A 22,968-nucleotide genomic window follows, 5' to 3' on the forward strand; every position below is an offset into this window, starting at 1 on the left:
GTTATAGTTGCAGTATGTAACTTTTATAAAGAATGTTCTTTTTTTACATTTGTTGAAACTCTCACCATGTTGTGACATTTTGTTATGAGACAGAATATCTGTGAAAACATTGATCTCATCCACTTCCTCCCTGAGCTTCTGAAGAAATTCACCGCTCCAAACCAAAAACATGCAACCAAAGTAAGGAGGAGGGTCTTAGCACCATCAATCACACTCAAAACTGTTTATCCGTCATAATCAGTGGTTATGCTAATGAGCCTTAGCATTCACAGCAGGCTATGCTAGCTGCAGCGCAGCAGAGAGAAAGGGGGGGAATAAGCAGTGCCACGAGATTGTGATTGTCATTACTAAGTCCCGCCTCCTGGCTCTGATTGGTTGTTTCTAGTTAGCACAGGGAGAAGCCGGAGTAGCTCAACTTTTTCACAGATTATCTCTCAGATTTTACTCTCATAGTGACAGTTTCAACAAAAAGTATGTAAAACAAATATATTTTTTTATGAAAGTTACAAACTGCAGCTTTAAATCATGACATTTACAGAGGATGTGATCCTGTATGATTAGGTGATCGACTCCCCCTAGTGGTCTGGATGACTTCTGTCTTGTTGAGCGTGTTTGCAGCATTTTAGATTTGCTGCCACTTGAGGCAGCTTTTGATTTTTGCGTTTGCATCATGTTTGTAAAGCAAGTTTGGATTATATGAGTTAAGACAACATTTAATTCCCCTCTTGGATGAATACAGTTTCTATGAATGTGAGTGAAATCCCCACCCGTCCATCCAGTTTGTGACGCCAGTTGTTGAAACCGTCATGTTTATAAGGATCCATCGAGACGTTGACTCTGCAGATATCCTCAGCCTGAGAGAATGACGACGACGATGATGATGATGATGGCATCTACGGATGGAACGATGAAGATGAGATTCTAAGTCCAAGTCAAGCTTAAAGTCTTTGAGAACAGGCTGCGTCTGAAATCTGTTATCTTGTCTGAATCTTGAGTCGCCACCTCCAACCATATTCCCAGTTTAAGTTGTCAGAGTTGCATGAGTCCCTTTAAATCCGGAGATTTTAATTAAAACAGAGCTGATATTTTATTTAAAGAGACCTCAGGGGGACCAGAGGAATACTCCCAGTGACGGCTGCCGGAGTCTTCCTCTGCTGCTTCAGTGAGAAGCTTCCTGCAGAGATGTGTTGCTGTTTGGCTTTCCAGGCGTAATTTGTCGCCGCTGTGCTCTCAGACTGGCTGCATTATGGATGCGAGTCTGATTCCGCCCGGCTGCAGCAGAGGGATCCCTGTTAACATGCTTCTTGTAATTATTGGATTATTGAGGAGCAGAGGAGCTGGTGGCCAATCTAAACTCTTCACACTCATGATGGCAATCACCGACATCAATCTCCCCCTCCTCTCCTCAGACTGCTGAGTGGAGGAGGCAGAGCTGCTGGGAATCCCACAGTCTGACATTATATAACCGCCTCGCTGCTGCAGTCATCGCTCTCAAGCTGTGACACTGATTAACCGGTGGCTGTTCCCCTGAATCTTTCAGCTCAGCCTCCACATGCAGGAATGAATCAGTTCTCCAGAAAGCTGAAGATACGCTGCGGCTTCCTTAAAGCTGCCATTTATGAAAAACATCAACCTGTTTGTTCGGTGGCAGCATGGCAGCTGATAGGGAGCGAATCTCTGAAACGTTGGCTTCAAACGACCACGTGTGTCCCACTGCAGGGAAACCAGCAGGACAAATCTGAAGCGTTCCCAGGCCTTCAGCACCTCCAGCTACCAGAAAGGACCTGATCTGGCTGCTGATTGGACGCCTTTGGACCAATGGGGGTGCAGCTACAGCGCTGATTAAAACATGGATGCCGTTTGTAAAACTTTACAGCAATAATTTGGTTTATTTAGCCAGTCACAAAGAAACAAAATGTGGGTGTTCATTTTTCAGTCATATTTTCCTACATTTATAAAAGTCTAAGTTCCAAACTAAATGCTTAATTCATAAGCCAAATATTTAGTTTTCCAACTATTTAGTTAGGAAGCTACATATTTAGTTTCTAACTAAATGTTTAAGACAATCAGAAGTTGTCTGGCTTGACCGCAGAGATGGATGTTGATGCAGAAACAGTTGCTATAGAAACACGAGTAAACGCCTGAAAAGCTGTTAAAACTGAACATTTAATGTTTTTAACTGACAGATTGGACATACGGGGAGGAAAAAAACAAACTAATAACAAAAATCATTACTTGAGCAACAATTCAGTCTCACCAGGAGTGGAGTTGGAGTAAACATAAACCCAGCTTTTATTTTGATATTCCACTTATCGGCAAGCATTTTATAAATATTTATCTCTAGATCTAGAGATCTATGTAAATAAGGAAATTATTCAAACCATGAACACAGAGAAAACTAAGAGTTCAAACACAGATCAGTTTAGTGTTTATTCAGATCGTCTTTGTCTGATATTATTATTGGACTGATTATCTGATAATCAAGGAAACAGAAGAAACCTTTAAGGAGATAAAACACACATTTTCACAGAAATGTGGATTATTTAAATGATTGTTATGCGTTTTCCTCACACAGAGTACAGTTTTATACCAAGTAATTATGTTAACTTCAGTTGTTATAAAAATACTACAGACATCAAACAGGACATAAAATAAATTGACTTTGTTATTTAACTAACTTGAAATTGGGTCTGTGTCTCTTTAAGAAGCTCCTGCTCTTTCTGAAACAACATGGCTCCTCTATTAACCCTTTCATGTTTTTTTACCGGCGTTGCTCTGAGCAGTAGCTCCTATAGAGAGATCAGCCATTCCATCAGGTGTTTGCTAATTCCTGCTGGCTAGTTTGAAGGAGCTGCGCCTTGAAGGCGGGGCTAGGTCCACCCAGGCGTTTTAGCTGAATGGTTGCCATGGAAATTAAAGGATGTCTCATACATGTATGAAACAATCAATTCAACTCCCCAGTTTTGTTTTAGGTGAGGGAATAACATGATGACACGACATGGACCTAAAAATGTGTATTTTACTTGATACCGCCCCTTTAATGAACAGGTTGAGTTCTGCCCTGAGAGACAGTCCGAAAAACTGATTGATTTATTGATTAAAATTCCTCCAGTAGTGAAACTTATTACTATTCCAGTAGTTTAGGAGCTGAATGAAGGCTGGATGGTCAGAGGGAAGGATGACACTTTGTCCTTAAAAACTAAAATAAACTTCAGCTCCAAACTTCAGTCCGAAGCTCCTCCTGCGTTTTCTGCCTCCATCTTGTTTTTAATAAAGGAAAATGACTGGATGTGTGTTCCTGCTGCCTCTGAGCAGCTGCTAATGTATATCCTATATTTAAACATCGTGTAACCATGGCAACGCGCGTGTGCGTCGCCACACGACTGGAGGAGAAAATGACAGGTTAAGCATCTCAGTGAAGCCGATCCACAGCGTTGGTTCTGCTGCTGGACCCGCTTGGTTCTGAACAGACCAAGTTCTGGTTCTGAACAGACCAAGTTCTGGTTCTGATCCGTTAAGCAGCTGATCTGATGAACATCTGGAGATATTCTCACCTGGAATCAACTTCAGGATAAACCAGGAGGATGAGATGGACCGGTTCTGTGTCGGTGCTGTCCCGGTCTGTGTTCTGCTGCTGCGTTTGGTTCTGTTCGGTTCCGAGTTGTTCAGGTTTCTTTGTGATCCCAGCAGCAGGAAGGTGACACAACGCTGCAGAGACACAAAAAAGGATAAAAAACTTGGAAAAATCTGATGTTTTCTAAACCTTCAGATATAATTTTTACTATATCAATAAATCACATGATCAATTAAAACAAACTGAATAATTTCCATTTGAATGATTTATCATTTTTCTCTACCAAAAACTTCATAATTTGTTTTTCTGTTTTGTTTACTAGTGTTCATTAGAAATTAAAGTTTGTTGATATTTGCTATCTTGAGAATGATCTAAAATCAACAATATTGTTTATCGCGATAACTTCTGGGATAATTTATCGTGTCCAAAAGAAAAAAATAAAATGAATCATAAAGTCTCTGTAAGTAAAAGGTTTAGCTGAGAAAAAAGCACCAACATGAAAACTTTAGTCATCCAGCTTTTGATAAAAAGAAAAAAATTATCCATCATGCAAATGGAAATTATTGATCTTGTTTTAATTTATCACAAGATGAACTGATGCTTATTGCGTTTGGATCTGAACTGGGAGCACTGCAGTAAAAACCTTTTTAAAATATGAATAAAGAGAATTTTCTAAAAGTAACAGTTAATGTCAGCAGAAATTCATCAGGCTGAACCCAGAGGAACATGACTGGTTCCTACAACTAGATGTTTTCCGGTTTTATGGGTTATTTCTCTTCTCAGAACTCTGATTCAGAGTCTCCTCGTTACTTTGACTGAGCCCGTGGTGTTAGATCATGGCCAGGTTTTGTAGCTGGATAACGCTCAGCAGAGGAAGTGGAGAAACCAGAATCAGCCTCGCTCTCCCCTCAGCCTGCCTCAGACAGGCAGAGAAGGGGTTAATCCATAGGAAGCTGAGAGATGTGGGTGTCAGGTCGGATGCAATCGATTCAAAACAGACGAGAAAGTTAGAAAGTAGGGACAGAGACGCAGAGGGGGCAGGTAGAGAGGGGGCGGCAGACAATAAGCTCGACTGATTTGAATCCTATTCATAATTCTCTGCTGGGAGGCCGGTTAGCTGAAGGCGGCGGATGATGATAGATGGAAGGAAAGAGGGGGAGAAGGTGTGGGAGGAAGAGACAGAGACAAAGGGAAGGACAGGAAGGGTTGGAGTCTCTGAGGGGGAGGGAAGCTGGGGATTAAAGGCAGCTCTGCTTCAATCGGAGGGACGCAGAAAAATCACAGCAGCTCCGCGGTTTGATTCCTGCACCATCAAAAACCAGAACAAGCGTCAGCCTGCAGACCCACACATGCACAGCAGGGGGCAGCGCAGTAATGGGATTACAGGCTGCAGAACCGGGCAGACATCAGAACATGCAGGCAGGTTGGAGAATGAGAGGAAACGAGATGCAGAGACCGAAATGTTCCCTTGTTACCAACTGACAACTACCAGCCTTAAAAACGTTTTATATGCAATTAAAATGTAATAATTGTGATGTTGGACATCTGCGTGTTTTTATGTTCTGCAGAACAGGAACCAGCAACAATGCTGATCCAGGCTTGATTACTTTAATCTGATCCTGTTTTAAAAATGAAATTGATAAATAAATAAGTTTATCTTAAATTTCTTTAGCAGCAGCAGCTGGATGGTCCTGATCCTGTTCGTTAATCTGAATGAGATGAATGATTAGAAGCGTCTCATTGGATAAGTTATTTACATTTTTTATCCCGTTTGTTCATGAATATACTAAAATATTTACTCTCACACCATAAACTGCAACACTTCCATAAACCGGATGGACTCAGTTCAGTTTATTTACACTTCACAAAATATCCCCAACGAATGTCCTGAAGACTAAAATAATATCAACATATTGATCCAATTATAAAGACAGGTTCAGATTAATTAGCACAATTCAGTCCTAATTACATCATAATCCATCCATCATGTAGCAAAAATCATCAGGAACTTCTGACTGGATTGAGGTTTGGACTTTCAGTTCTGGTGGTTCTGGTTTCAGTGGTTCTCCCGCCTGATGCCTAGGTTACCAATTTTAATAATTTCTTTCATTCAGCCTAAAGTTCTGCAAAAAGTTTTTATATCCTTGTGATTTTTGGTCACAATTAAACATTTATAATCTTCAAGCAAATGGAAAAACAAAATGGTTCAGCTTAACTAAACAAATACAGATTTTAGAGTGGCCTAGTCAAAGCTAGATGTTTTCATTACATGGAGGTTTGAGTGAGTCAACCTGCAGCCTGTTCAGCAGACAAAGATGTGATATGAGGTAAAGATAACCCTCTCGGATCAACATTTGGGCTCAGTGGTCGTCCTCAGTGTCTTCTGCAGGAAGAATTGTCCACTTCCAGCTCCGTCTTGGTGAAGCAGCTTGTTGAGTTTGGATCCTGAGCTCTCAGCCTGGATGTCTGAGTGTTTTCATAACCGGCCAAACCACAGAGAGCAATCAGCCGCTCTGCTGTCCTCATTTCCACCGCTTCAGATCTTTAAAATGTCATTTTACTGAAAGCTTTGGAGCACCAGAGCCGGATCAATTTCCTCCAGTCAGAAACGTCAGCGTGAGTTTTTAAATCAATGCTGCTGCTGGTTCGGTCGGCCTGGTTTCCCCGTTTACATCAGCCAGGCTGACGGTCCCCTCAAGGAGCAGTGGGTCCCCACAACGTAGTATGTATCAGGAAAGTGGTCCCCAAAAGTATTACAAACAAACACACACACACACACACACGCGCGCGCACACACACACACACACACACACACACACACACACACACACACACACACACACACACACACAGAGGTTAATTAACCCAACAGTTGTGTTTTTGGGAGTACCCAGAGAGAAACGATGCTTGCTGGAAGAACAAGATGTTTTCATTCACAGTTCTGTTTTCTGGATTCATCGTTTGACTTTTTTCTGTAAACAATGTGAGCATGAATGAAGAAATAATTCTGCTGTAAATCCTCCAACTGACGTCCTAAAACTGCAGCTTTTCCCAGATCTCTGGAAGAACAATCGCTGCTTCTCTCAGTTGTGAAGAATTATTTTTATTTCAGGCCCTAAACAAGATCCAGGCTCAAACATAAACCGTGTGACCACACCAGAAGGACAGTGTGACGGTGTCAGAGCAGAACGTTCTCCATATGCGGGTAGAAATCGTGGCAGTCGAGCTGCTGCAGCTTCTAACAGTCTAAATATGGATGTTGGGAGCTGGTCTTTGTTAGGAAACTGCAGGCCTGCTGTGTAAACATCCAGTCACACAGACACTGATGGAAAACTCCCTGCACTGATGCTGGGGGTGAAAAATGTCTCCCAGCCCGAGCTGCAGATGTACGAGTTGGTAATAAAAGTTTCTCTGTGTGGCAGGAGGATCTGCAGGAAGAGGTTTATGATGGTTATGGAGGATAAGCAGGAGTTTAATGGTCCTGAACAGTTCCTGTTAGCCAGCCTGCGCTGATCCCACTGATAGTTACATAACCCAGAACAACAGCCCAGCATTAACTGTGCCCACTTTGTCCCATCGAGGGCTCGGACCGGCAGGCTGACGGGTCGCCTGCCCACCCAGAGGCTAACACAGAGAGACAGAGGAGCGTGCACGTTCATGGATGTGTGCACGAAAGGATAATCAATGAACCCAACAAGCGGGTCATGTGACTGCAGAGGGAGCATGGAGACCCTGCAGCAGGTTCAACCCAGAGGAAACACGGGCCGCTTCCGCTTAACAGCTCCAATATCAGGAAACAGTAAATGATTATTTAGTTTATTCTAAAAAGATTCTCAAAGTTTTACTGCTTCTCTGCAGTCTGACTCACTCATTCAACCACGTGAATCCCTCTGGTGTGGAGCAACACTGCCCCCGCGTGGAGAAACAAATAACTGCAAGTCTTAGTTTAGATTCCACCTCAAACTTTTTGACTTAAACGGCCAGAATTAGATAAGTTAAGCAACTACGATCTGTTTAATTAAAAATATAAAATATGCAACAAAACAGAGACGCCTCTTGTACCACCTACGCCCCATGGTAGCTGGTACTGGAGAGGACCAGCGTGGAAGAGGAACATCATTTTCTGTACTGCTGGACTTCCACCATGAGTTCACTGCATTTATTCTTGTATATTCCAGAAGTGGATGTGTTTTACTTCCCCACTGTGTCTCACTGATGTCCAATTGCAGCGTAGCTCTGAACAAATTATACAGTATTCTATCTTGGTTGAGCAGTCGGTTGCAGAGTCATTGTATGTTTGTGTGAGTCTGGTTTCCAGAGAGGATTATCTGCAGAGGGCGCTCCTGACCATGTGCTGCCTTCACATCTGCAGCAGACTCCATCATCAAGCCACAGAGGATTTAAAGATCGTTATTCCTCAGATTAACCTCATGGTAGTCTCCTGTCTCCTAGTGAAGATCCTGCCACTAATTACTGTGAGTTAAACTCACCTCCACTTTCTCTGCACTCAGGTCCGTCTGAAAATCTCCTCAGATCTTCATCCATGTTTGCAGTTTGCCGTCTCTGCACCTGAACCCTCACCAGACCATCTGGACCTGTGCAGGAAGAAGAGCTTCTTCAGTTGCACATTTTTGCATCTCGTAAATAAACTGCCTTTTACTTTCAAATGGGATTCTGCATAAAAGTGCAGCATTCCTGGTTTTATTGGCTTCTTTAAGGGAGTAAATCGCATCTCATTATTGGGGGGACAATAAACAAGGACATTTCTTAAGCATTATTTTTTATTATAACTTAAGTTGCTTTATTTTTAAACTTTTTTTGATTTTCCCATGTCCTGGATGGCTGAGAACCTCTGGGTTCTTCACCTTATCGCTCAAAGCACCAGGGTTTTTATGGAAAAAAGAGTTTATTCTGTGGTTTTAATGCTCTACGTTGAAGACAGTAAGAACCGAAACCGGAACCCCCGGGATTTACGCCCATGGTTTTTTTTTTGTTGTTGCATCCTCTCAGTTCCATGTTACCTCAAATCACTCACCTTGTTGTTGTTGTCTGCTCAAACATTGTCCTTGGCACATTATCCCTAACCCTCCACCTGGAGCCCCTTTACTCAGCAGGTTTCATTAGGAGGAGCGTCTGCAACCAATGAGGTGAAGCAAGCGGCTGCAGGAAATGCTGAGTAATGATAACAGTTATCTTTATGGATTACCGCTCGCTTATGTGTTGTCATTTCCCATAATGCAGAATTTAATGACTTCTTATCCAACTGTCACAACTTTGTTTCAGTTTTTATCGATCACTTGAAAGATGAAACCAACCAGCCTGAGTCCAGACAGCTGGAGGACAAACGGACGGAGTCACAGAAACAGATTAGCTTCAGACTAAGAAAGTTCACCTGCAGGAAGAAAGGTCAGCATGTCTTGTCCCATCTGTTATTTAATTAAGCAAATGAGATATGAAGAAAAAATTTTGATTTACAATAATGACATGACAGAGCGTGAAGAATAAATACGAGCATAAAATAAAAAACAATCAGTAACAACACTGTTATATCAGTAATGAAGAAACAGTAATGAAGTCATTACTGTTTCATGACTTCAAGGGCATAAGATAAAATTGACATTAAATGTTTTAGTTGAATCATGAGCAGCTCCTCTGGTGGACGACAGACTCATTAGGACATTAAGTATTGATGTATACTGGATTCAAAAACAGTATAAAGTTTTGTTAGTGTTAGTTGAGATGTCAGTAAGAAGCAGCAACGCAATATTCAAACATTTCACTTTATTCTTATTGATGCAAAAACGTATAAAAATTGTTCATCATAACACAGAACTGTATCACAGATGATGGTTTTTAATCATAATCTCATCAGAAACATTATGAGCTACTCTCCATAATGAAACTGATTCCGGTCCAGTTCTTCATTCTGGTCCCCAGCAGAACCCAGCGTTGTTCTGTCTGGTTTCTCTTTGACTGAATTTGAATGGAGCCATTTTCCCAGCCTGAGAGCCGTCGGCTTAATGAGGGCTCTGTTTGCTCAGGGCTCAAAGGAGACCCCCAGAGTTCACTTGTGGGCTCCTGTGATGTTTCCCATGTCCTCTTGAAGGACTCAGTGAGGAAGAGGACGGGCAGTCCTTCAGCGGCTTGCTGGTGGGCCTCCAGCCAGCTTCCACCTCCCGCCGTCTGCCTCTCAACAAACCACAACCCTCTGTGTTCAGGAGGCAGAGGCCAGGGAAGCATCCGGAGCGGCAGGAGACGATGGGAAGCGTCAAACTCAAGAGAATCTAAATAATATCTGGTGCAGCATAGTTTGTAAGTTTGTATTTGCTGGACGGTTTCCTCTGTGTTTCCACTGGGAAGCACAGAGGAAACTATTGATCAGTAAAACATCTATAAAAAGATGATTAAACTGATTTTTGGTGCACAGGAATGTGACAAAAATTCATGTCAATGAAGCAAAACCCAGAAGAAGTGAATGAAAATGAAAATATTGGTCCATTGTTAAGTTTTCAAAGGTTTTAGAAAGTAGCAGCCATGATGTGTGTTAGCACAAAGCAGAGAGACATCAGAGCAATAACTGGTTCTACCATCAATCTGGGAAAAGTTCAAAGGTCGTCTCCAAACTATCTGAAGTCCATCATTCTGCAGAGGAGAAGATCATTCCCAAGAGGAAAACATATCAGACAGACATTACATCCAAGCAGTCCTCTGTAATATTTCACACCCTGAATCAAAGCCTCGTTTTATGCAGCTCTAATCTGAACAGTCGAATCAAATCACCTCCAGTTTCTTGTTTAAAAACACAAAGTTTCTTTCTCATCAGTGAGGTTTCATTTGGACTTTGTCATCTTCATACTGAGAACATCAGAGCTGCTGTTTGGTCACTGAGGTCTTCATGGGTAAGAGTTTTACTTTTTTATAGGTTTCAAAGTACGGAAACATCTTGTCAGTGAAGGTGTGTGTGTGTGCGTGTGTGTGTGTGTGTGTGTGTGTTAGTGTCCAGATCAGAGAACGACAGCTTTCCTCCGCTCCAGTCCAGATCCACTCGGATCCTCTGGATCTTTTTCTGGACTGAGAGGAATCTGGAAGGATCTGCTGATGACTCTGCTAAGTATTGACCTGTACAGAACCGATGTTATGGCTTCACCGAGATGATCCATCCGACTCTCTGCCCTTTATACAGTTTCATGTGGACACAATCAAGATGAGGAAGAAGCCTGCTAGTTTCTACTGAAACTAACACAGAGGCTTCTGAGTCAAGATTCAGTCCTTCAAAAACTGAATCTGGAGGGAGCAGCTCTGCCCTGGGACACCAGAGAGTAGCTGCAGTTGGGACACGGATGTCTGGTTTCCCTCCTGGACCTGTTGCCCCTTTGACATGAAAAAATGGATGTGTGATTAATATTTATGATAGAACTATGTGAGTCCAGGGTGAACCCACTTCTCGCTCGTTGACCTATGAGAAGTTCACCAGCACCCCTGGTGACCTTATTAAGAATAAGAGTGTGAGATAATGGATGGATGAACCTATCAGCTGTTCTTCCTGTCAGCACAAAACCTTCTGGATTTTATGTACCTATCATGGAAAATAAATTTTTTTTTCAGAATTATTGAGTCAGTTTCAGTTTGTTGCAGAAAACATTTGACCACATGACCTCTGCAGGATTAAAAGCTCAGTCTGGTTCAAACTGGGGACAGTGTTGGTTTTAGGGATATTCCTGCCTCTGGCTGAACTGGTTTCTGAGGAAACTGAGCAGTTTGGCTTTGAGCTTATCCGGCCGTTCATCCTCCTCTACATGTCGGCCTCTTTCTGCTCAGTGACGGGGGGCAGCTGGTGGGAGGCGGCGGGTGTTGTAGCTTAGCAACTCCCTCAGTGGATGGGGATTGATATGCAGCGTTATTCAGCCGTCTCTCTCTGAGCTGCAGGAGGAGGGGGCCTGAACAAAGCGCTCCTTATTGAGGCCTCCCCTCCTCCTCCTCTTTGCCAAGGCACAACGACGTGGGAGGACAAATATTTCAGCTCAAAGGAAACGAGACGCAGCAGCGGCTCATGAACTGAAACTCAGACGGACGACGGCCTCCAGGTGTTTCAGCTTCATTATTCAAATCACAGAAATAATATTCATGCGAATATTAAGGCCATAAATCAGCTGCTGGAGTTGGAGCTTCTGCTTTAGGATTAATCTCAGAGCAGAGCTCATTCTGTCTCTATTACCTGGCTTTTTCTGAGATCCATCCATCACAGGACAACACAGAGACACAATCAACCCTGCACACATTTCAAAGACCAATCTGCCCAACAGTCACAGTTCTGGACTGTGGGAGGAAGCTGGAGTACCCAGAGAGAACGCAGGAACGTACAGGGAGAACACACGAAGAGTCAGGCTGGGTTTGTTTGTCCCCTCCTTCCAGTTTTATCCATGAAACGTCTTCAGAGCTTTATCGAACTTCTTCCATAAATAACTAGAGTTGCATAACTTCTAGTTATGGCTCTAGATGACGGTTTGGTCCAGAGCTGCACGTAGGATGTGAATCCTGGATGTTTGCAGCTTTAATTTTTGTCTTTTTGATGGAGTCCAACCAGCGGAGAAAAATCCTACATGAATCATTTCAGTTTGTCAGATTTGACCTTTTCTGGATGTGGACAACCGCAGATGGTCGAACTTATTTCTGTAATCAAAATTATGATAAAAATGAAATGGATCTCGGCGTAAATTAAGTGTAAACAGAGATTTCTCAGGAAGAGGCTGGATCTCAGTCAAACTTTCCTGAAAACAGAAATAAAATCTTCAAACTGATGATTTTAGGAAAAACTATTGTTTTTTTTCACTAATTTATGAGTAAAAATCAAACCAAAGTTCAGCTTCATGGTTTCTGCTGCAGAGGAAACTTTGTGAAAAAGCAACCAGCCAATCAGATCTCTGAATACATCTGACCAATCCCAGTCTGTGGATCTGGCAGCCAGGGAGTTTCTTATGTTTAGTTTGAACCCGGAATAAAAGAAAATCTGAAGAAGGTTCTGGAAACCCGTCGGCTGAGGGAGGAATTCCTGCGTTTTCTCCAGAGCAACCGGTCACAGAGCGTCTGTGTTCATTCAGTCTGCAGGAGCTCATTGTGAAGCCGTGACCTTCAGTAATCCAACAACAACAAAAAGGAGCGTCACGGTCCAGCATGGCGGGTCGGTGCCACGGTGGGCGTGCAGCTGCTCAGCACTCCTTTCAGTCATCCGCGCCTTCCAGACAAAACGCAACCAAACGGCAACCCGACGTTCTGGAACCGTCACAGGGAAATAGGAAAAACATGAGCTTTCATTCTGAAATCACCCCAAAAAGAGTTTAAGATAACAGGGATTACATTTTAGTCTCTATATAGAAACAGAGCAGGAAGAAAGGTTAAATTAATTAATTCAAATTCAAATTTTATCTTTATTTTCATTCTTTTTATTGAATTCACAGAGAAACATATTAAAATTGAAGTTCCCTGAATCTGTGATTGTGGAGAAAATATTCAACCAGTCCTTAGAAAAAAAATAGCAAAATGTGAAGAACATGTCAAATAAGACGGTTTTTCATGTCTGTGTTGGCAGAGAAATAACAAATGTTAACATTCAAGAAGAAAAATCACATTTTATTGAAATGTAAAAAAATGGCCAGCAAAAAACATGCTGTAAAATAAACAGTCATAATTCAGAACGGCTGAATTTAGCCTCATTTTAGAAAAGTATAACTAGTTTCCATGTCTTACAGTACCGAGAACAGGACGGACAGAAATCCTGAACAAATATTAGTAAAAAAAAGAAAATATGAAACTGGAAAACAGAATATTTATCTACAAACATTTACAAAGAAATTCCTCTAAAATCTGTAATTTTCTAACAAAAGTAACATAATTGTCTGCTCTACAGAACCTCCTGAAAATATTATTACATAAAATTATTTCTTGGGTTTTATTTTGTCTGCAGTTCCAGAACAAATAAAAAGTAACCAGAGAAAAGTTTTATTACCTTTTATTCTTCTGCATCAAAGAAACAAATGGGGGGAAAAACGAGGAAACGTCTTCTCAAAGTATCTCAGCTCTATTATTACATATCAGACTTTTACTGTTTGAAAATGTTAAAATAAAACCCAAGAATTCATAATCTCAAAAAGGATAATTAAAAAGATATTAAAAAGGGTTGTGTGGAGCAGTTCCAAGCAGCCAGTATCTTCCCTGCAGTGGTTAACAGTTTGAGGCTCAGTCACCATGGCTGCATTGGGTGAGCGAAACCCAATGACAATTTGTTTTTGCCCATATCCAAAGTTTTCACTGATTCTGATCTTTTCACCCTCCAATAAATAAAATCGGAGCTTCATATGTGGACCTGAATCTTATCCAGTAGTTTTCAAAGGTTCTGCAGTCCAAACGGTCATGTCGCATTTTATCCAACATGTGTCATAATTCTGCAGCAGAAGAAATCAGACTTTAAATCTGGATGCAAACAATGTCTGAAAATGATAATAATGAAGTGATGAAAACAGACTGAAGTCTGAGTCAGTGAACGCATCACATCCGAACCCCAGAATACAGACAAAGATGTGCACTCAGCTGTAATGGAAACACAGCTACGTTTAGTCATGTGGAATGAATTCTGCATGTAAGACGCTGATTATTCATAACTACTCCACACAACCTGGATGTGGAAAACACAAACTATCCCTTTAAATGGTCGTTTTGTGTTCGGGGCTCAGCAGGGCGTCCCGATGGCGGCTGCAGAGTCTTTCACTGCCTCACAGACGGCCTTTTCTGCCACCACGCTCTTCATCGCCTCCTCTTTCCCAGAGGGGGCGATGGAGGAAGGCGAGGGTGAGGAGGGTGAGGAGAGGGTGGAGGTGGGGGCGGTGGAGGCCGAGGATGAGGAAGAGGAGGAGTCAGGGAGGCACTCTTCGCAGCAGCAGCAGCAGCAGTCCATGAAGGCCTGGCCCAGAGAGCGGCAGAGGCACAGCAGCAGAACCGGCGTCGCCGAGCAGCGAACGAACAGCAGGAACTGTTCGACCAGAGCCAGCGCCGGCAGAACCAGAACCGGGGCGGACACGTAGGCCAGGGTGATGCTGCACACGCTGTGAGGCAGGTTACAGGTGACATACAGGGCAGTGAGCGCCATCACGGCGGTACGCAGCCTCTGCTCCCTCACCTGCTGCTTCTTCTTCCCCGAGGAGGAAGAGGAGGAGGAAGAGGAGGAAGAGCACCTGCTGGTCACCTTCTCAGCGCCGGGTTTCTGCGGCTCCCGCTGGGCCAGAACCCGCCTGGTCACCAGGTCGCAGGCCAGAGTGAAGAGCAGCGGCAGGCACAGGTAGCAGCCGAAGATCCACCACATGCGGGCCTGGTGGTAGGTCAGAACCAGCGCGTAGACGCTCTCCGGGAGCTCCGCCCACGGCTCGCGGACGCAGGCGTCCACCTTCACCCTGTCCGCCCTTAGAGAGGCCAGGAGGGAGGCCGCCGGCTGGTGCTGCGGCAGGTCAGAGGTCAGCGCCGGCAGGCTGACGGTCTGCTGGACGAGCTGCCACAGCAGCAGCTCTGGAGCCCCCAGCACCATGGAGCCAACCCAGATCACACCCACCTTGGACAGGATGGAGCGGCACGGCTCCACCTTCGGCGTCTGGTGGGGGGAGGGCGAGGTGGCGGCGTGGAAACGATCGATGCTCAGAGCGCAGAGGCTGAAGGTCGCCACGCCCAGAGAGGTCACCTGACAGAGGAGACAGTTTTCAGAACAGAACAACTGAAGATCCGATTCCCTCTCAGCTGCTCATGTTCATTAAAGTTTATCTCCAAAATCCCCTTAAAGGGGCAGTTTAATGTAAAATCATCATGTTATAATGTTATTCCCTTGTCAAACATTTATCAATTCTGGATTGATTCTTTCAATCTCCATGGCAACCATTCAGCTGTGCACAACGCCTGGTTGGACTTAGCCCCGCCTTCGAGATTTTACTTTAAGACATATCTGATATATTTAGCATTTTTCTAACTGAAGATAACAGTTTCTTGATTATGCTATAAAAAGGAACTATGTACCTGGAAAAATACATACAATCCTTCATTTTTGCATCAACTGAACAGATAAACAATCTCAGTGTTATTCCTAACATTAAATAATTTATGTGCATATCAAGACCAGCAACAACTCCAGCTAGAGAAGCACCTTCCAGAGCAGAGGGAGCATCACCTTCTGCCCTGCAGGCTGACAGTTCATGGAGGCTCGTCTGAACAGAAGGATGAAGATTTTGACCAACAGAAACAGATTCCTCCTCCCTCAGAGAGCGTAGTGAGATGAAACAGTTAAGACCCAGCTGAGGGTAATTACTGCTGAGATGTAATTAGCATGAGAAAGACTGAACTAACAGCAGATGGGGGCAGCTGGCAGCCTGACCCGCTTAAACGCTCCTCAGCAAAAAGAGCAATTAAAGAAAACGGTCATTAATTAGCAGGAAACAGATTCCCTTGTTTGCATGAAAAGAGGTGAAGACGCAGAGCCTTGATGAGGCTGGAGGGCCGACCTCGTTACGACCCGCTGCAGACGACATGCTCCTACAAATGAGGAGAAGCTCCAGTTCAGGGACCTGGGGGCCGAATGGAGCGCTGCAGAGACGGGAAACTAAAATAAACTCAACCAGCTGGTTGATGGTAATGGACAATTTAACTTTTGGCTTTGTATTTTTTCCTTATTGCACTTAATATTTAATCACTAAGTAAAATGTAACAGGGATCTGTTAGATATCAATAAAGTGGAGTAACTAGGAGCAACTCTCCTACTTACACCACTTCCTGTTCACATGTGACCTTCACATGTGAAGGTCATGACCTTCACATGACTCTCGGTATGTGAAGGTCATGATAAGAGGTGGGAGAGGGAAACAGGGCAGCAGGTTTCTAAGGAGAATATACATTTTGGATGTGATAACCCAGAGCTCTGAAAAATACTGCTGATATTCCAGCGCTCTCCTTGTTAGAACAAGATTTAATAAAACTCTAAAAGGCAAATGATTCAGTTCCCATTGACTTATTTAACAGAAAACTCCATAAAGTTGATGTTGTTGCCTGGATCCAGCGAATGGAAGGACAAGAGGACAGGAGCCAAGGACTGATCACCCTCAGATGGTTATCCTCAGTCTCCAAGCCTTGAAACATGGGAGCATCTGGACCCTCTTACCTGAAGTCTGCCTGATTCCACAAACTTCATAGAGGAGGAGCCAAAGAGTTTGGGCCTAATGTGGGATGGGTGATGGCCAAAGTTGGGACTATGGCGGTCTGATCCTGGTTCTTGGGATGTGGAACGTCACCTCTCTGGTGGGGAAGGATCCCGAATTGGTGTGTGAGTTTGAGAGATTCCAGCTAGAAATAGTTTGACTCACGTCGACACAGTGGCGCAAAAAGTGGGTATGCAGCGCATGCAACGCATAGGGGCGCAGCACCAGAGGGGGCGCCAAAACCCCGTCTGGAGGGGGCGGCACGCCAATGATGTTCTCCGCTACACTTCAGCGCGCCTTACGCTCCTTCACCTCGCGCACATAACGAGTAGGGCTGTTGTAAACGATTATTTTAGTAATCGAGTAATCTATAGATTTTTCTTACGATTAATCGAGTAATCGGATAAAAACAATTATGAAATAAAATATTGGTAAATCTTCCATAACACCAGTGTTACTATCGGATATCAACATCAGTCTATTTTTTCCACATTTGAGCTTCCCTACTAGTTACTGTTTTGTAGACCGGGGGAGCAACACGGGATATTTACGGCTCCTCCGTTCAGAAACTCATCTACCAGCCATGTTCCGCCTCCCGTTTGTTCAGACCGGGATGATATAAGTTTATTGTGCGGTTCGTCCGTAAAGCTGCTCTTACCCTGTAAGCATCAACCCTCAGCCGCCCGCCGTGTTCAGTCTCTCCGCTCACCTGTAGAAATCCTCCTCAGCTTCTTCCCGCCGTTCAACCAGCAGCTCCGGAGCAGAAAGGCTGCCGACCTCCCGACATCATTTTAAGGATGTTTATTGGTCCCACAAAAACGATGAAAACCCGGAATTATCACCAATCAGTAAAATCCCCGCGGGCCGAACTTGAAGATTGGACGTTATGCCGCTAACACGTAGCTTCCGTCAACAACTCAGAGGCGGAAGTCAGAGCTCCGCGCAACGCAAATAATGTTCCGGCTGAAACACGGTGCGCTAAATGATAAAACATAAATTAACGAAGCTTCGAGGCAGGTCAATTTTCCTCGAGGAATTTTAATAATCGAGGTACTCGAATCACTCGAGGAATCGTTTCAGCCCTAATAACAAGGTAAATGTAGCGAGTTCTACCCTTCACGTATCGTCGCCCTGGGGGTGGGGAGGGAGTGAGTGAGCGTAGCGTCGCTCCTTCACCCTGACGCTCCTTCCCTCGTGGGGAGGGGGGCGCCGATCTTTGTTTTCGCATCCACCTGAATAATGTGTAGTTGCGCCACTGCGTCAACACATGACTCTGGAGCCTGTCTCCTCCCAAAGGGTTGGACACGCTTCTTTTTTTACAGTTGATACGGTCCTATCGGCTTCATCAGGTTGTGATCGACAGCTTTTGCTGGAGTGATTCACAGGCAGCTGAGTGTGAAGCAACTGGGAGGAGAATCGGTGCTTCCAAATGTGAGACTATGGCCTTAGCCAGAAAGGGTAGAGGTCTGGGAGGAGGTTCTGCACCAAGTGGAGAAGCTTAAGTATCTCTAGCTCCAAGCTGAGGGAGAACTGGACTGGGAGATGGACAGATGGGTCGGTGCAGTGAAGCGGGTGGTGTGAAGAGACAGCTGAGACCTAATTTGTGTCAGACACAGAAAGTCTCCCTGACTTTTCTGAGACTTTTCTTCTCCCTCCAAGGCCTGGTTGCCCCATTGAGACCTCAGATTCTCTCCAGCTGCACGGTCGAGACATCAGGTGACATGCGACTAAAGTGGAAACACTCTTGAAACCAACAGTTGTGTTTAAATCTGTGATTCTGCTCCATAACCACTAAAACATGGAAGTAAACTGTCGCTTCACAGCTGAGGTTCTGGTTCTTCCTGACCCACTAATCCGGTTCACAAACTTTAAATATTTTCATTTTAGCTTGAAGACGTCAGAACCTGTGTCTCTGTCTTCACTCAGACCCAGCTGTGGATCTTCTGGCAGCTCAGCTCTGCAAACTGTTTGTTTCTGAGATCCGGCAAACAAGAGCTGCTTCATGCTTCACAAACAGAACCAAAGAGGCCAAACGGGTCACAACAGCCCGTTCTGTTCAGAGGGAAGCCGTCTGGAGCCAGGGACAAAGGGCCATTCATCAGTTTGCTTCACAGTCGCTCCAGCATGAGGAGTAAAAACAGCTCGGATGGAGAACTGGGTCTGAACTGAACGTGTTCACCGGCTGGAGATCAGGAGATGAACTCTGAATCTTCCATTAACATTAGATAATTACAGTAAAATCCTTTAAAAAGCAACAGCATCAGCCAATAATGTAATGAAACATAAGACAATCCGTCCGTCGTCTATGACTTCTTATCCGCGGGTTAGAAAAAATTAGTTTTGCCCCAAATGATCCCAAACAAATTCACACACCTGAGTCAGAAAAAATAACTGAGTATTTGTTGTTCGCTCTTTCAATCGAAAGTCACCTGCCATATGTTTATGTCATAAGTACCTGTGGTATTAATAGATTTCCTTTTAGTGAACGTTGTTTAACATTGAAGAAGATAGAAAATGTTGATTAATGCGATAACTGAAACCAGAGTTCATATATTTGCATTATTCTGCTGTGTTTGGCTGTTTGTCATGTGGCTTCAGTGAGGAATTACAGGTAGGATTTATGTTCATTGTTAATCAGTGAATTGTTTAGCATTTTTATTCTGTTGTTCTTACTCTAGTTTATGTTCATTATGTGTTAGTTTGTGTTAAACCATCAGAGAAACCATAACGGAGAGAGGTAGTCTTCATGAAGGTTGGAGTTTCAAACATATAACCTCAAAAATGGTGGATTTTCCCGGGACACTGTTTCTTTCTGTAGCTGTAAGGTGCTACGCTACAATATGTTAGCAATTATCTGTGATGTTGTGTTTTATTGGTAATAAATGTTTGCTACACAAAACGAAAGTGGTGTATTTTTTAATTAACTGTGGAAATTGTTGCCATGTTTTAGTCAAACTAAGTGCTACAACAACGAAAACCAGCTAAGTGAAGAAAACACAAACTGAAATCAATCGAGTTGCAAACTGAGTAACTTTTTCGTGGAAAAAATGGAAAAAGGAATAGTTTTACTACGGTATTGTTTAATTTATCTAACATTTCAGAATATTTTACTCCTTGTCAGTAACTTCACTGAACATCTTTTAACCAAACATGCTTTAGAGACAGACAGACACATACTGAACGTGAATTGGTGCTTTGGATAATCTGATCACTTAAAGTGAGGAAATCAGCGGTCATGTGACCTACGTGTGTTTTGTATTAACCAACTAATAACATCTTTGCACATTTTTCTTTCTTCATAGTTGGTTTTATTTAAATGGCCGGAATTTTGACGTCATTTTTCGATTATTCTGTTACATAAAAAATATTTGCTGCAGGTTGGGATTTTATTTCTAAACTAAATCAAATTAAAGGTGGAGTTGTATTATTACTGAATCAAACTGACTTTTTCAGCTTTAATCAGGAGTTAACCTGCGGAACACCCGCGCATCTCGCGCGCACTTCCACTCTCTCACCTCCAGGTAGGGCACGAGCCGACAGGACAGGTCTCCTAGCAACCGCTTCAAGGTGAGCTCGTGGAAGATGACCACGGGCAGGCAGAAGAAGAGCACCAGGAAGTCCCAGAAGGCCAGTCCCGCGAGGATGCAGTTCCACGCGCTCTTCAGGTAGAAGCTGTGCCACACGATGCACATGAGCGCGAGGTTCCCCACGAGACCCGCCGCGAACAGCACGAGCGCGAGCAGCAGCACCGCGTACGCCCAGTAGGAGGCGTCCGTGACCGGGAGCAGCGGATTCAGGAGGCCCGCGGAGGAGTTGGCCCGCGGGGCGGAGGAGTGGCGGTGCGTCCGCGGCGTGGTGAAGAAGCCGCTCGGGTCGTCGTGTCTGCGGGGAGGACTGTTCTGGGAAACGGGGTCTCTTTTCCTGAAACTCCCATCTTTGGCTCCTCGAGTGACCCGCTTCAGGCTGAAAGTTTCCGTCCGGTTCGGCCCGGTCCTCTCCTCTGGCCCCGTAGCCAAACCCGCAGCATCCTCCGCCTGGAAGTCGACATCTGTGAGGACATGACGGAGGTCCGCGCTGCGCAGAAAGAGCAGAAAAAAGCAGCTGAGAAGCCTCATGGTTCCGCTGAGCCGCTGCTGTCCTGCATCTGCTGAGACTGAAGCAGGAGACAAATGTCCATGAAGCTGTGCGGGAGACGGTCCAACCTCCCTGTGGTCCTGATGGAGAAGTTTCAGAGTCCAAACAAGTTCAGCATCCAAGTTTACAGAAACAGCTCAGAGGATCCGGTCAGACATTTCAAATTAAAGGCATTTAAATTTAAAACAATTTCAGAATTACAGAGGAATGCGAGGGAACAAAATGTAAATACTAAAAATTATTGATTACTTTTAAATAGACGTGTTATTTATTAAAATCAGGTTTTTCTGAATAAATGATGCCAATATGAGGTCCACTCATTCCAGAGACAAAGATGGATTCATTTCAGCTTTAGAACAATATAAATAAAAATACTAATGAAATCATAAAATGTATTTAATTTCCTGCAGGACACATGGATGCTTAGAGGAACATTTAATCAATGCTAAATATATTTGTGTAAAGATACTAGCTTGAATTTTTATTGTCGATGTCACAGATTCATTTATGTCAGATTTACTTCACCACAGAATAATTTTTTCAGTGTATAATTTGTTTACTGTTTCACCTTAAGGGGGCGCTATTCCACCACCGAAAGAGCGGCCTCCTCTCCACCAGCTGCTTCACCACGCATGCGTGTCTGTGTTCATATATTTTGTTTATGCATGTTTACAGGAGCAAAAACTGAGACAGAACTTCAACTTATCATTTCTATATAATCGTTGATATTATCTATATCTATATATCTATATCGTTGATATTTCATTTTCTTTACAAATTTATGTAGATTCATCTTTCTGCATCTTCCAGGGATTAGATGCCAGCAGCCTTTTTTGTATTAAAACCTTGAGATGAAATCTGTTGTACTGAATGATATAATAATCTAAGTTATTAAGTGTCATGAGAATCGTCCTCCTGAAAAACGTTATTTCAGATTTCAGTGTAAAATTGTCTTTAAACGCCAAACTTTTTTTGTAACTGTCCATAAATCAATACCTAATTTCTTAAAATCAGTTGATCTGTTTGATGGGGTTCTGACAGTTTCCACTGCAACGGATGGATGTTGCAACCCTGTGTGACAAGTTGAACATGTCACTGAGACGAACTGCAGACTGAAATCACACAAAGTACAAACGTTTCTGTAATTGATTAAAGGCGGAAAGATTAGGTAAAGTATAGAAAACCCTATAAAAAGAATATGATGTTTATAAAAATGCATCTTTAAAATTATTTCTCTATAATCTAAACAATTAAACCATTATTTTAAAAGAATAATAATGGTCATTTTTGATATTTAAAATTTTTCCACAACGCTGACATTGGGTTGTTTTTCTAATAAACATTTTCTTTTTCTCCAGGTTTCTAAATTGGCAACAATTTTAAACAAATGCTTGGAGCGTATTCTGTAAGATTAATTGATTGTTTCTGTAATATACAGAAAATATCTAATTGTGATTTTCAGAACAGAACAATGACCATAATGATCACAGTTAACCGATATTCTAACATTATTCAACAAACAAGACATTTTCCCCACGTTATTGGTGAAATAATCTGAACTAGAAATTTATTTTATATATAAATGTTAAGGAATTATTGACTTAAACCAAGCGATTGCTTTGGTTCATTTGTCATTTAGATATGCATGTATATACATATACCGTGGTAAAACAATACAGACATATATGCATCTACAAAATGGTAAAAGCTTTCTCTATTAAAGTCCACCAAAAAAAGCACATAATTTGAGATTATCGCCACGACCCCCCAAACTCAACGTTTACACTTTCATGTGAAAATGGCTGCAAATAGATGCACAATTGTACAATCATGCATCTTTGAAAAGCAGAAGTGCAGCTTCCTGCACAACCAAAAGAATTCAGCAAGTGGTTTCTGGACGGTACATGAGCAACAAAACACTTGTCTTTTCCAGCAGCACTTAACAGCGTTAAAACCAGCTGACCAAACATGCTGGACTTTGCTGGGGTTTGTTAGGTAACCGGCTGGTCTTTGCTGGGGTTGCTAGGTAACGACTTA

At 43.1% G+C, this 22,968-nt stretch overlaps 1 protein-coding gene and 1 long non-coding RNA gene across 2 annotated transcripts in view; one reads left to right on the plus strand and one right to left on the minus strand.

Annotated features, from left to right (window-relative positions):
* Positions 1–12,993: 12,993 nt before the first annotated feature.
* On the minus strand, positions 12,994–21,639 carry LOC103464291 (prosaposin receptor GPR37L1-like). The gene is made up of 2 exons (XM_008408282.2): positions 20,313–21,639; positions 12,994–15,296 (listed from the first exon to the last, which is right to left on the minus strand). The coding sequence occupies exons 1-2, from the start codon at positions 20,910–20,912 to the stop codon at positions 14,298–14,300; spliced, it is 1,599 nt and encodes a 532-aa protein (XP_008406504.1). The 5' UTR covers positions 20,913–21,639; the 3' UTR covers positions 12,994–14,297.
* A 1,235-nt stretch (positions 21,640–22,874) lies between these two features.
* LOC108166290 (uncharacterized) overlaps positions 22,875–22,968 on the plus strand; it is a 489-nt gene continuing 395 nt past the window's right edge. The window contains exon 1 of the long non-coding RNA XR_001776608.1: positions 22,875–22,957. This is a non-coding gene — a long non-coding RNA (uncharacterized LOC108166290). The remainder of the gene's footprint in view (positions 22,958–22,968) is intronic.

This window comes from Poecilia reticulata, linkage group LG5, assembly GCF_000633615.1.
Source record: "Poecilia reticulata strain Guanapo linkage group LG5, Guppy_female_1.0+MT, whole genome shotgun sequence".
Classification (NCBI taxonomy): Eukaryota; Metazoa; Chordata; class Actinopteri; order Cyprinodontiformes; family Poeciliidae; genus Poecilia; species Poecilia reticulata.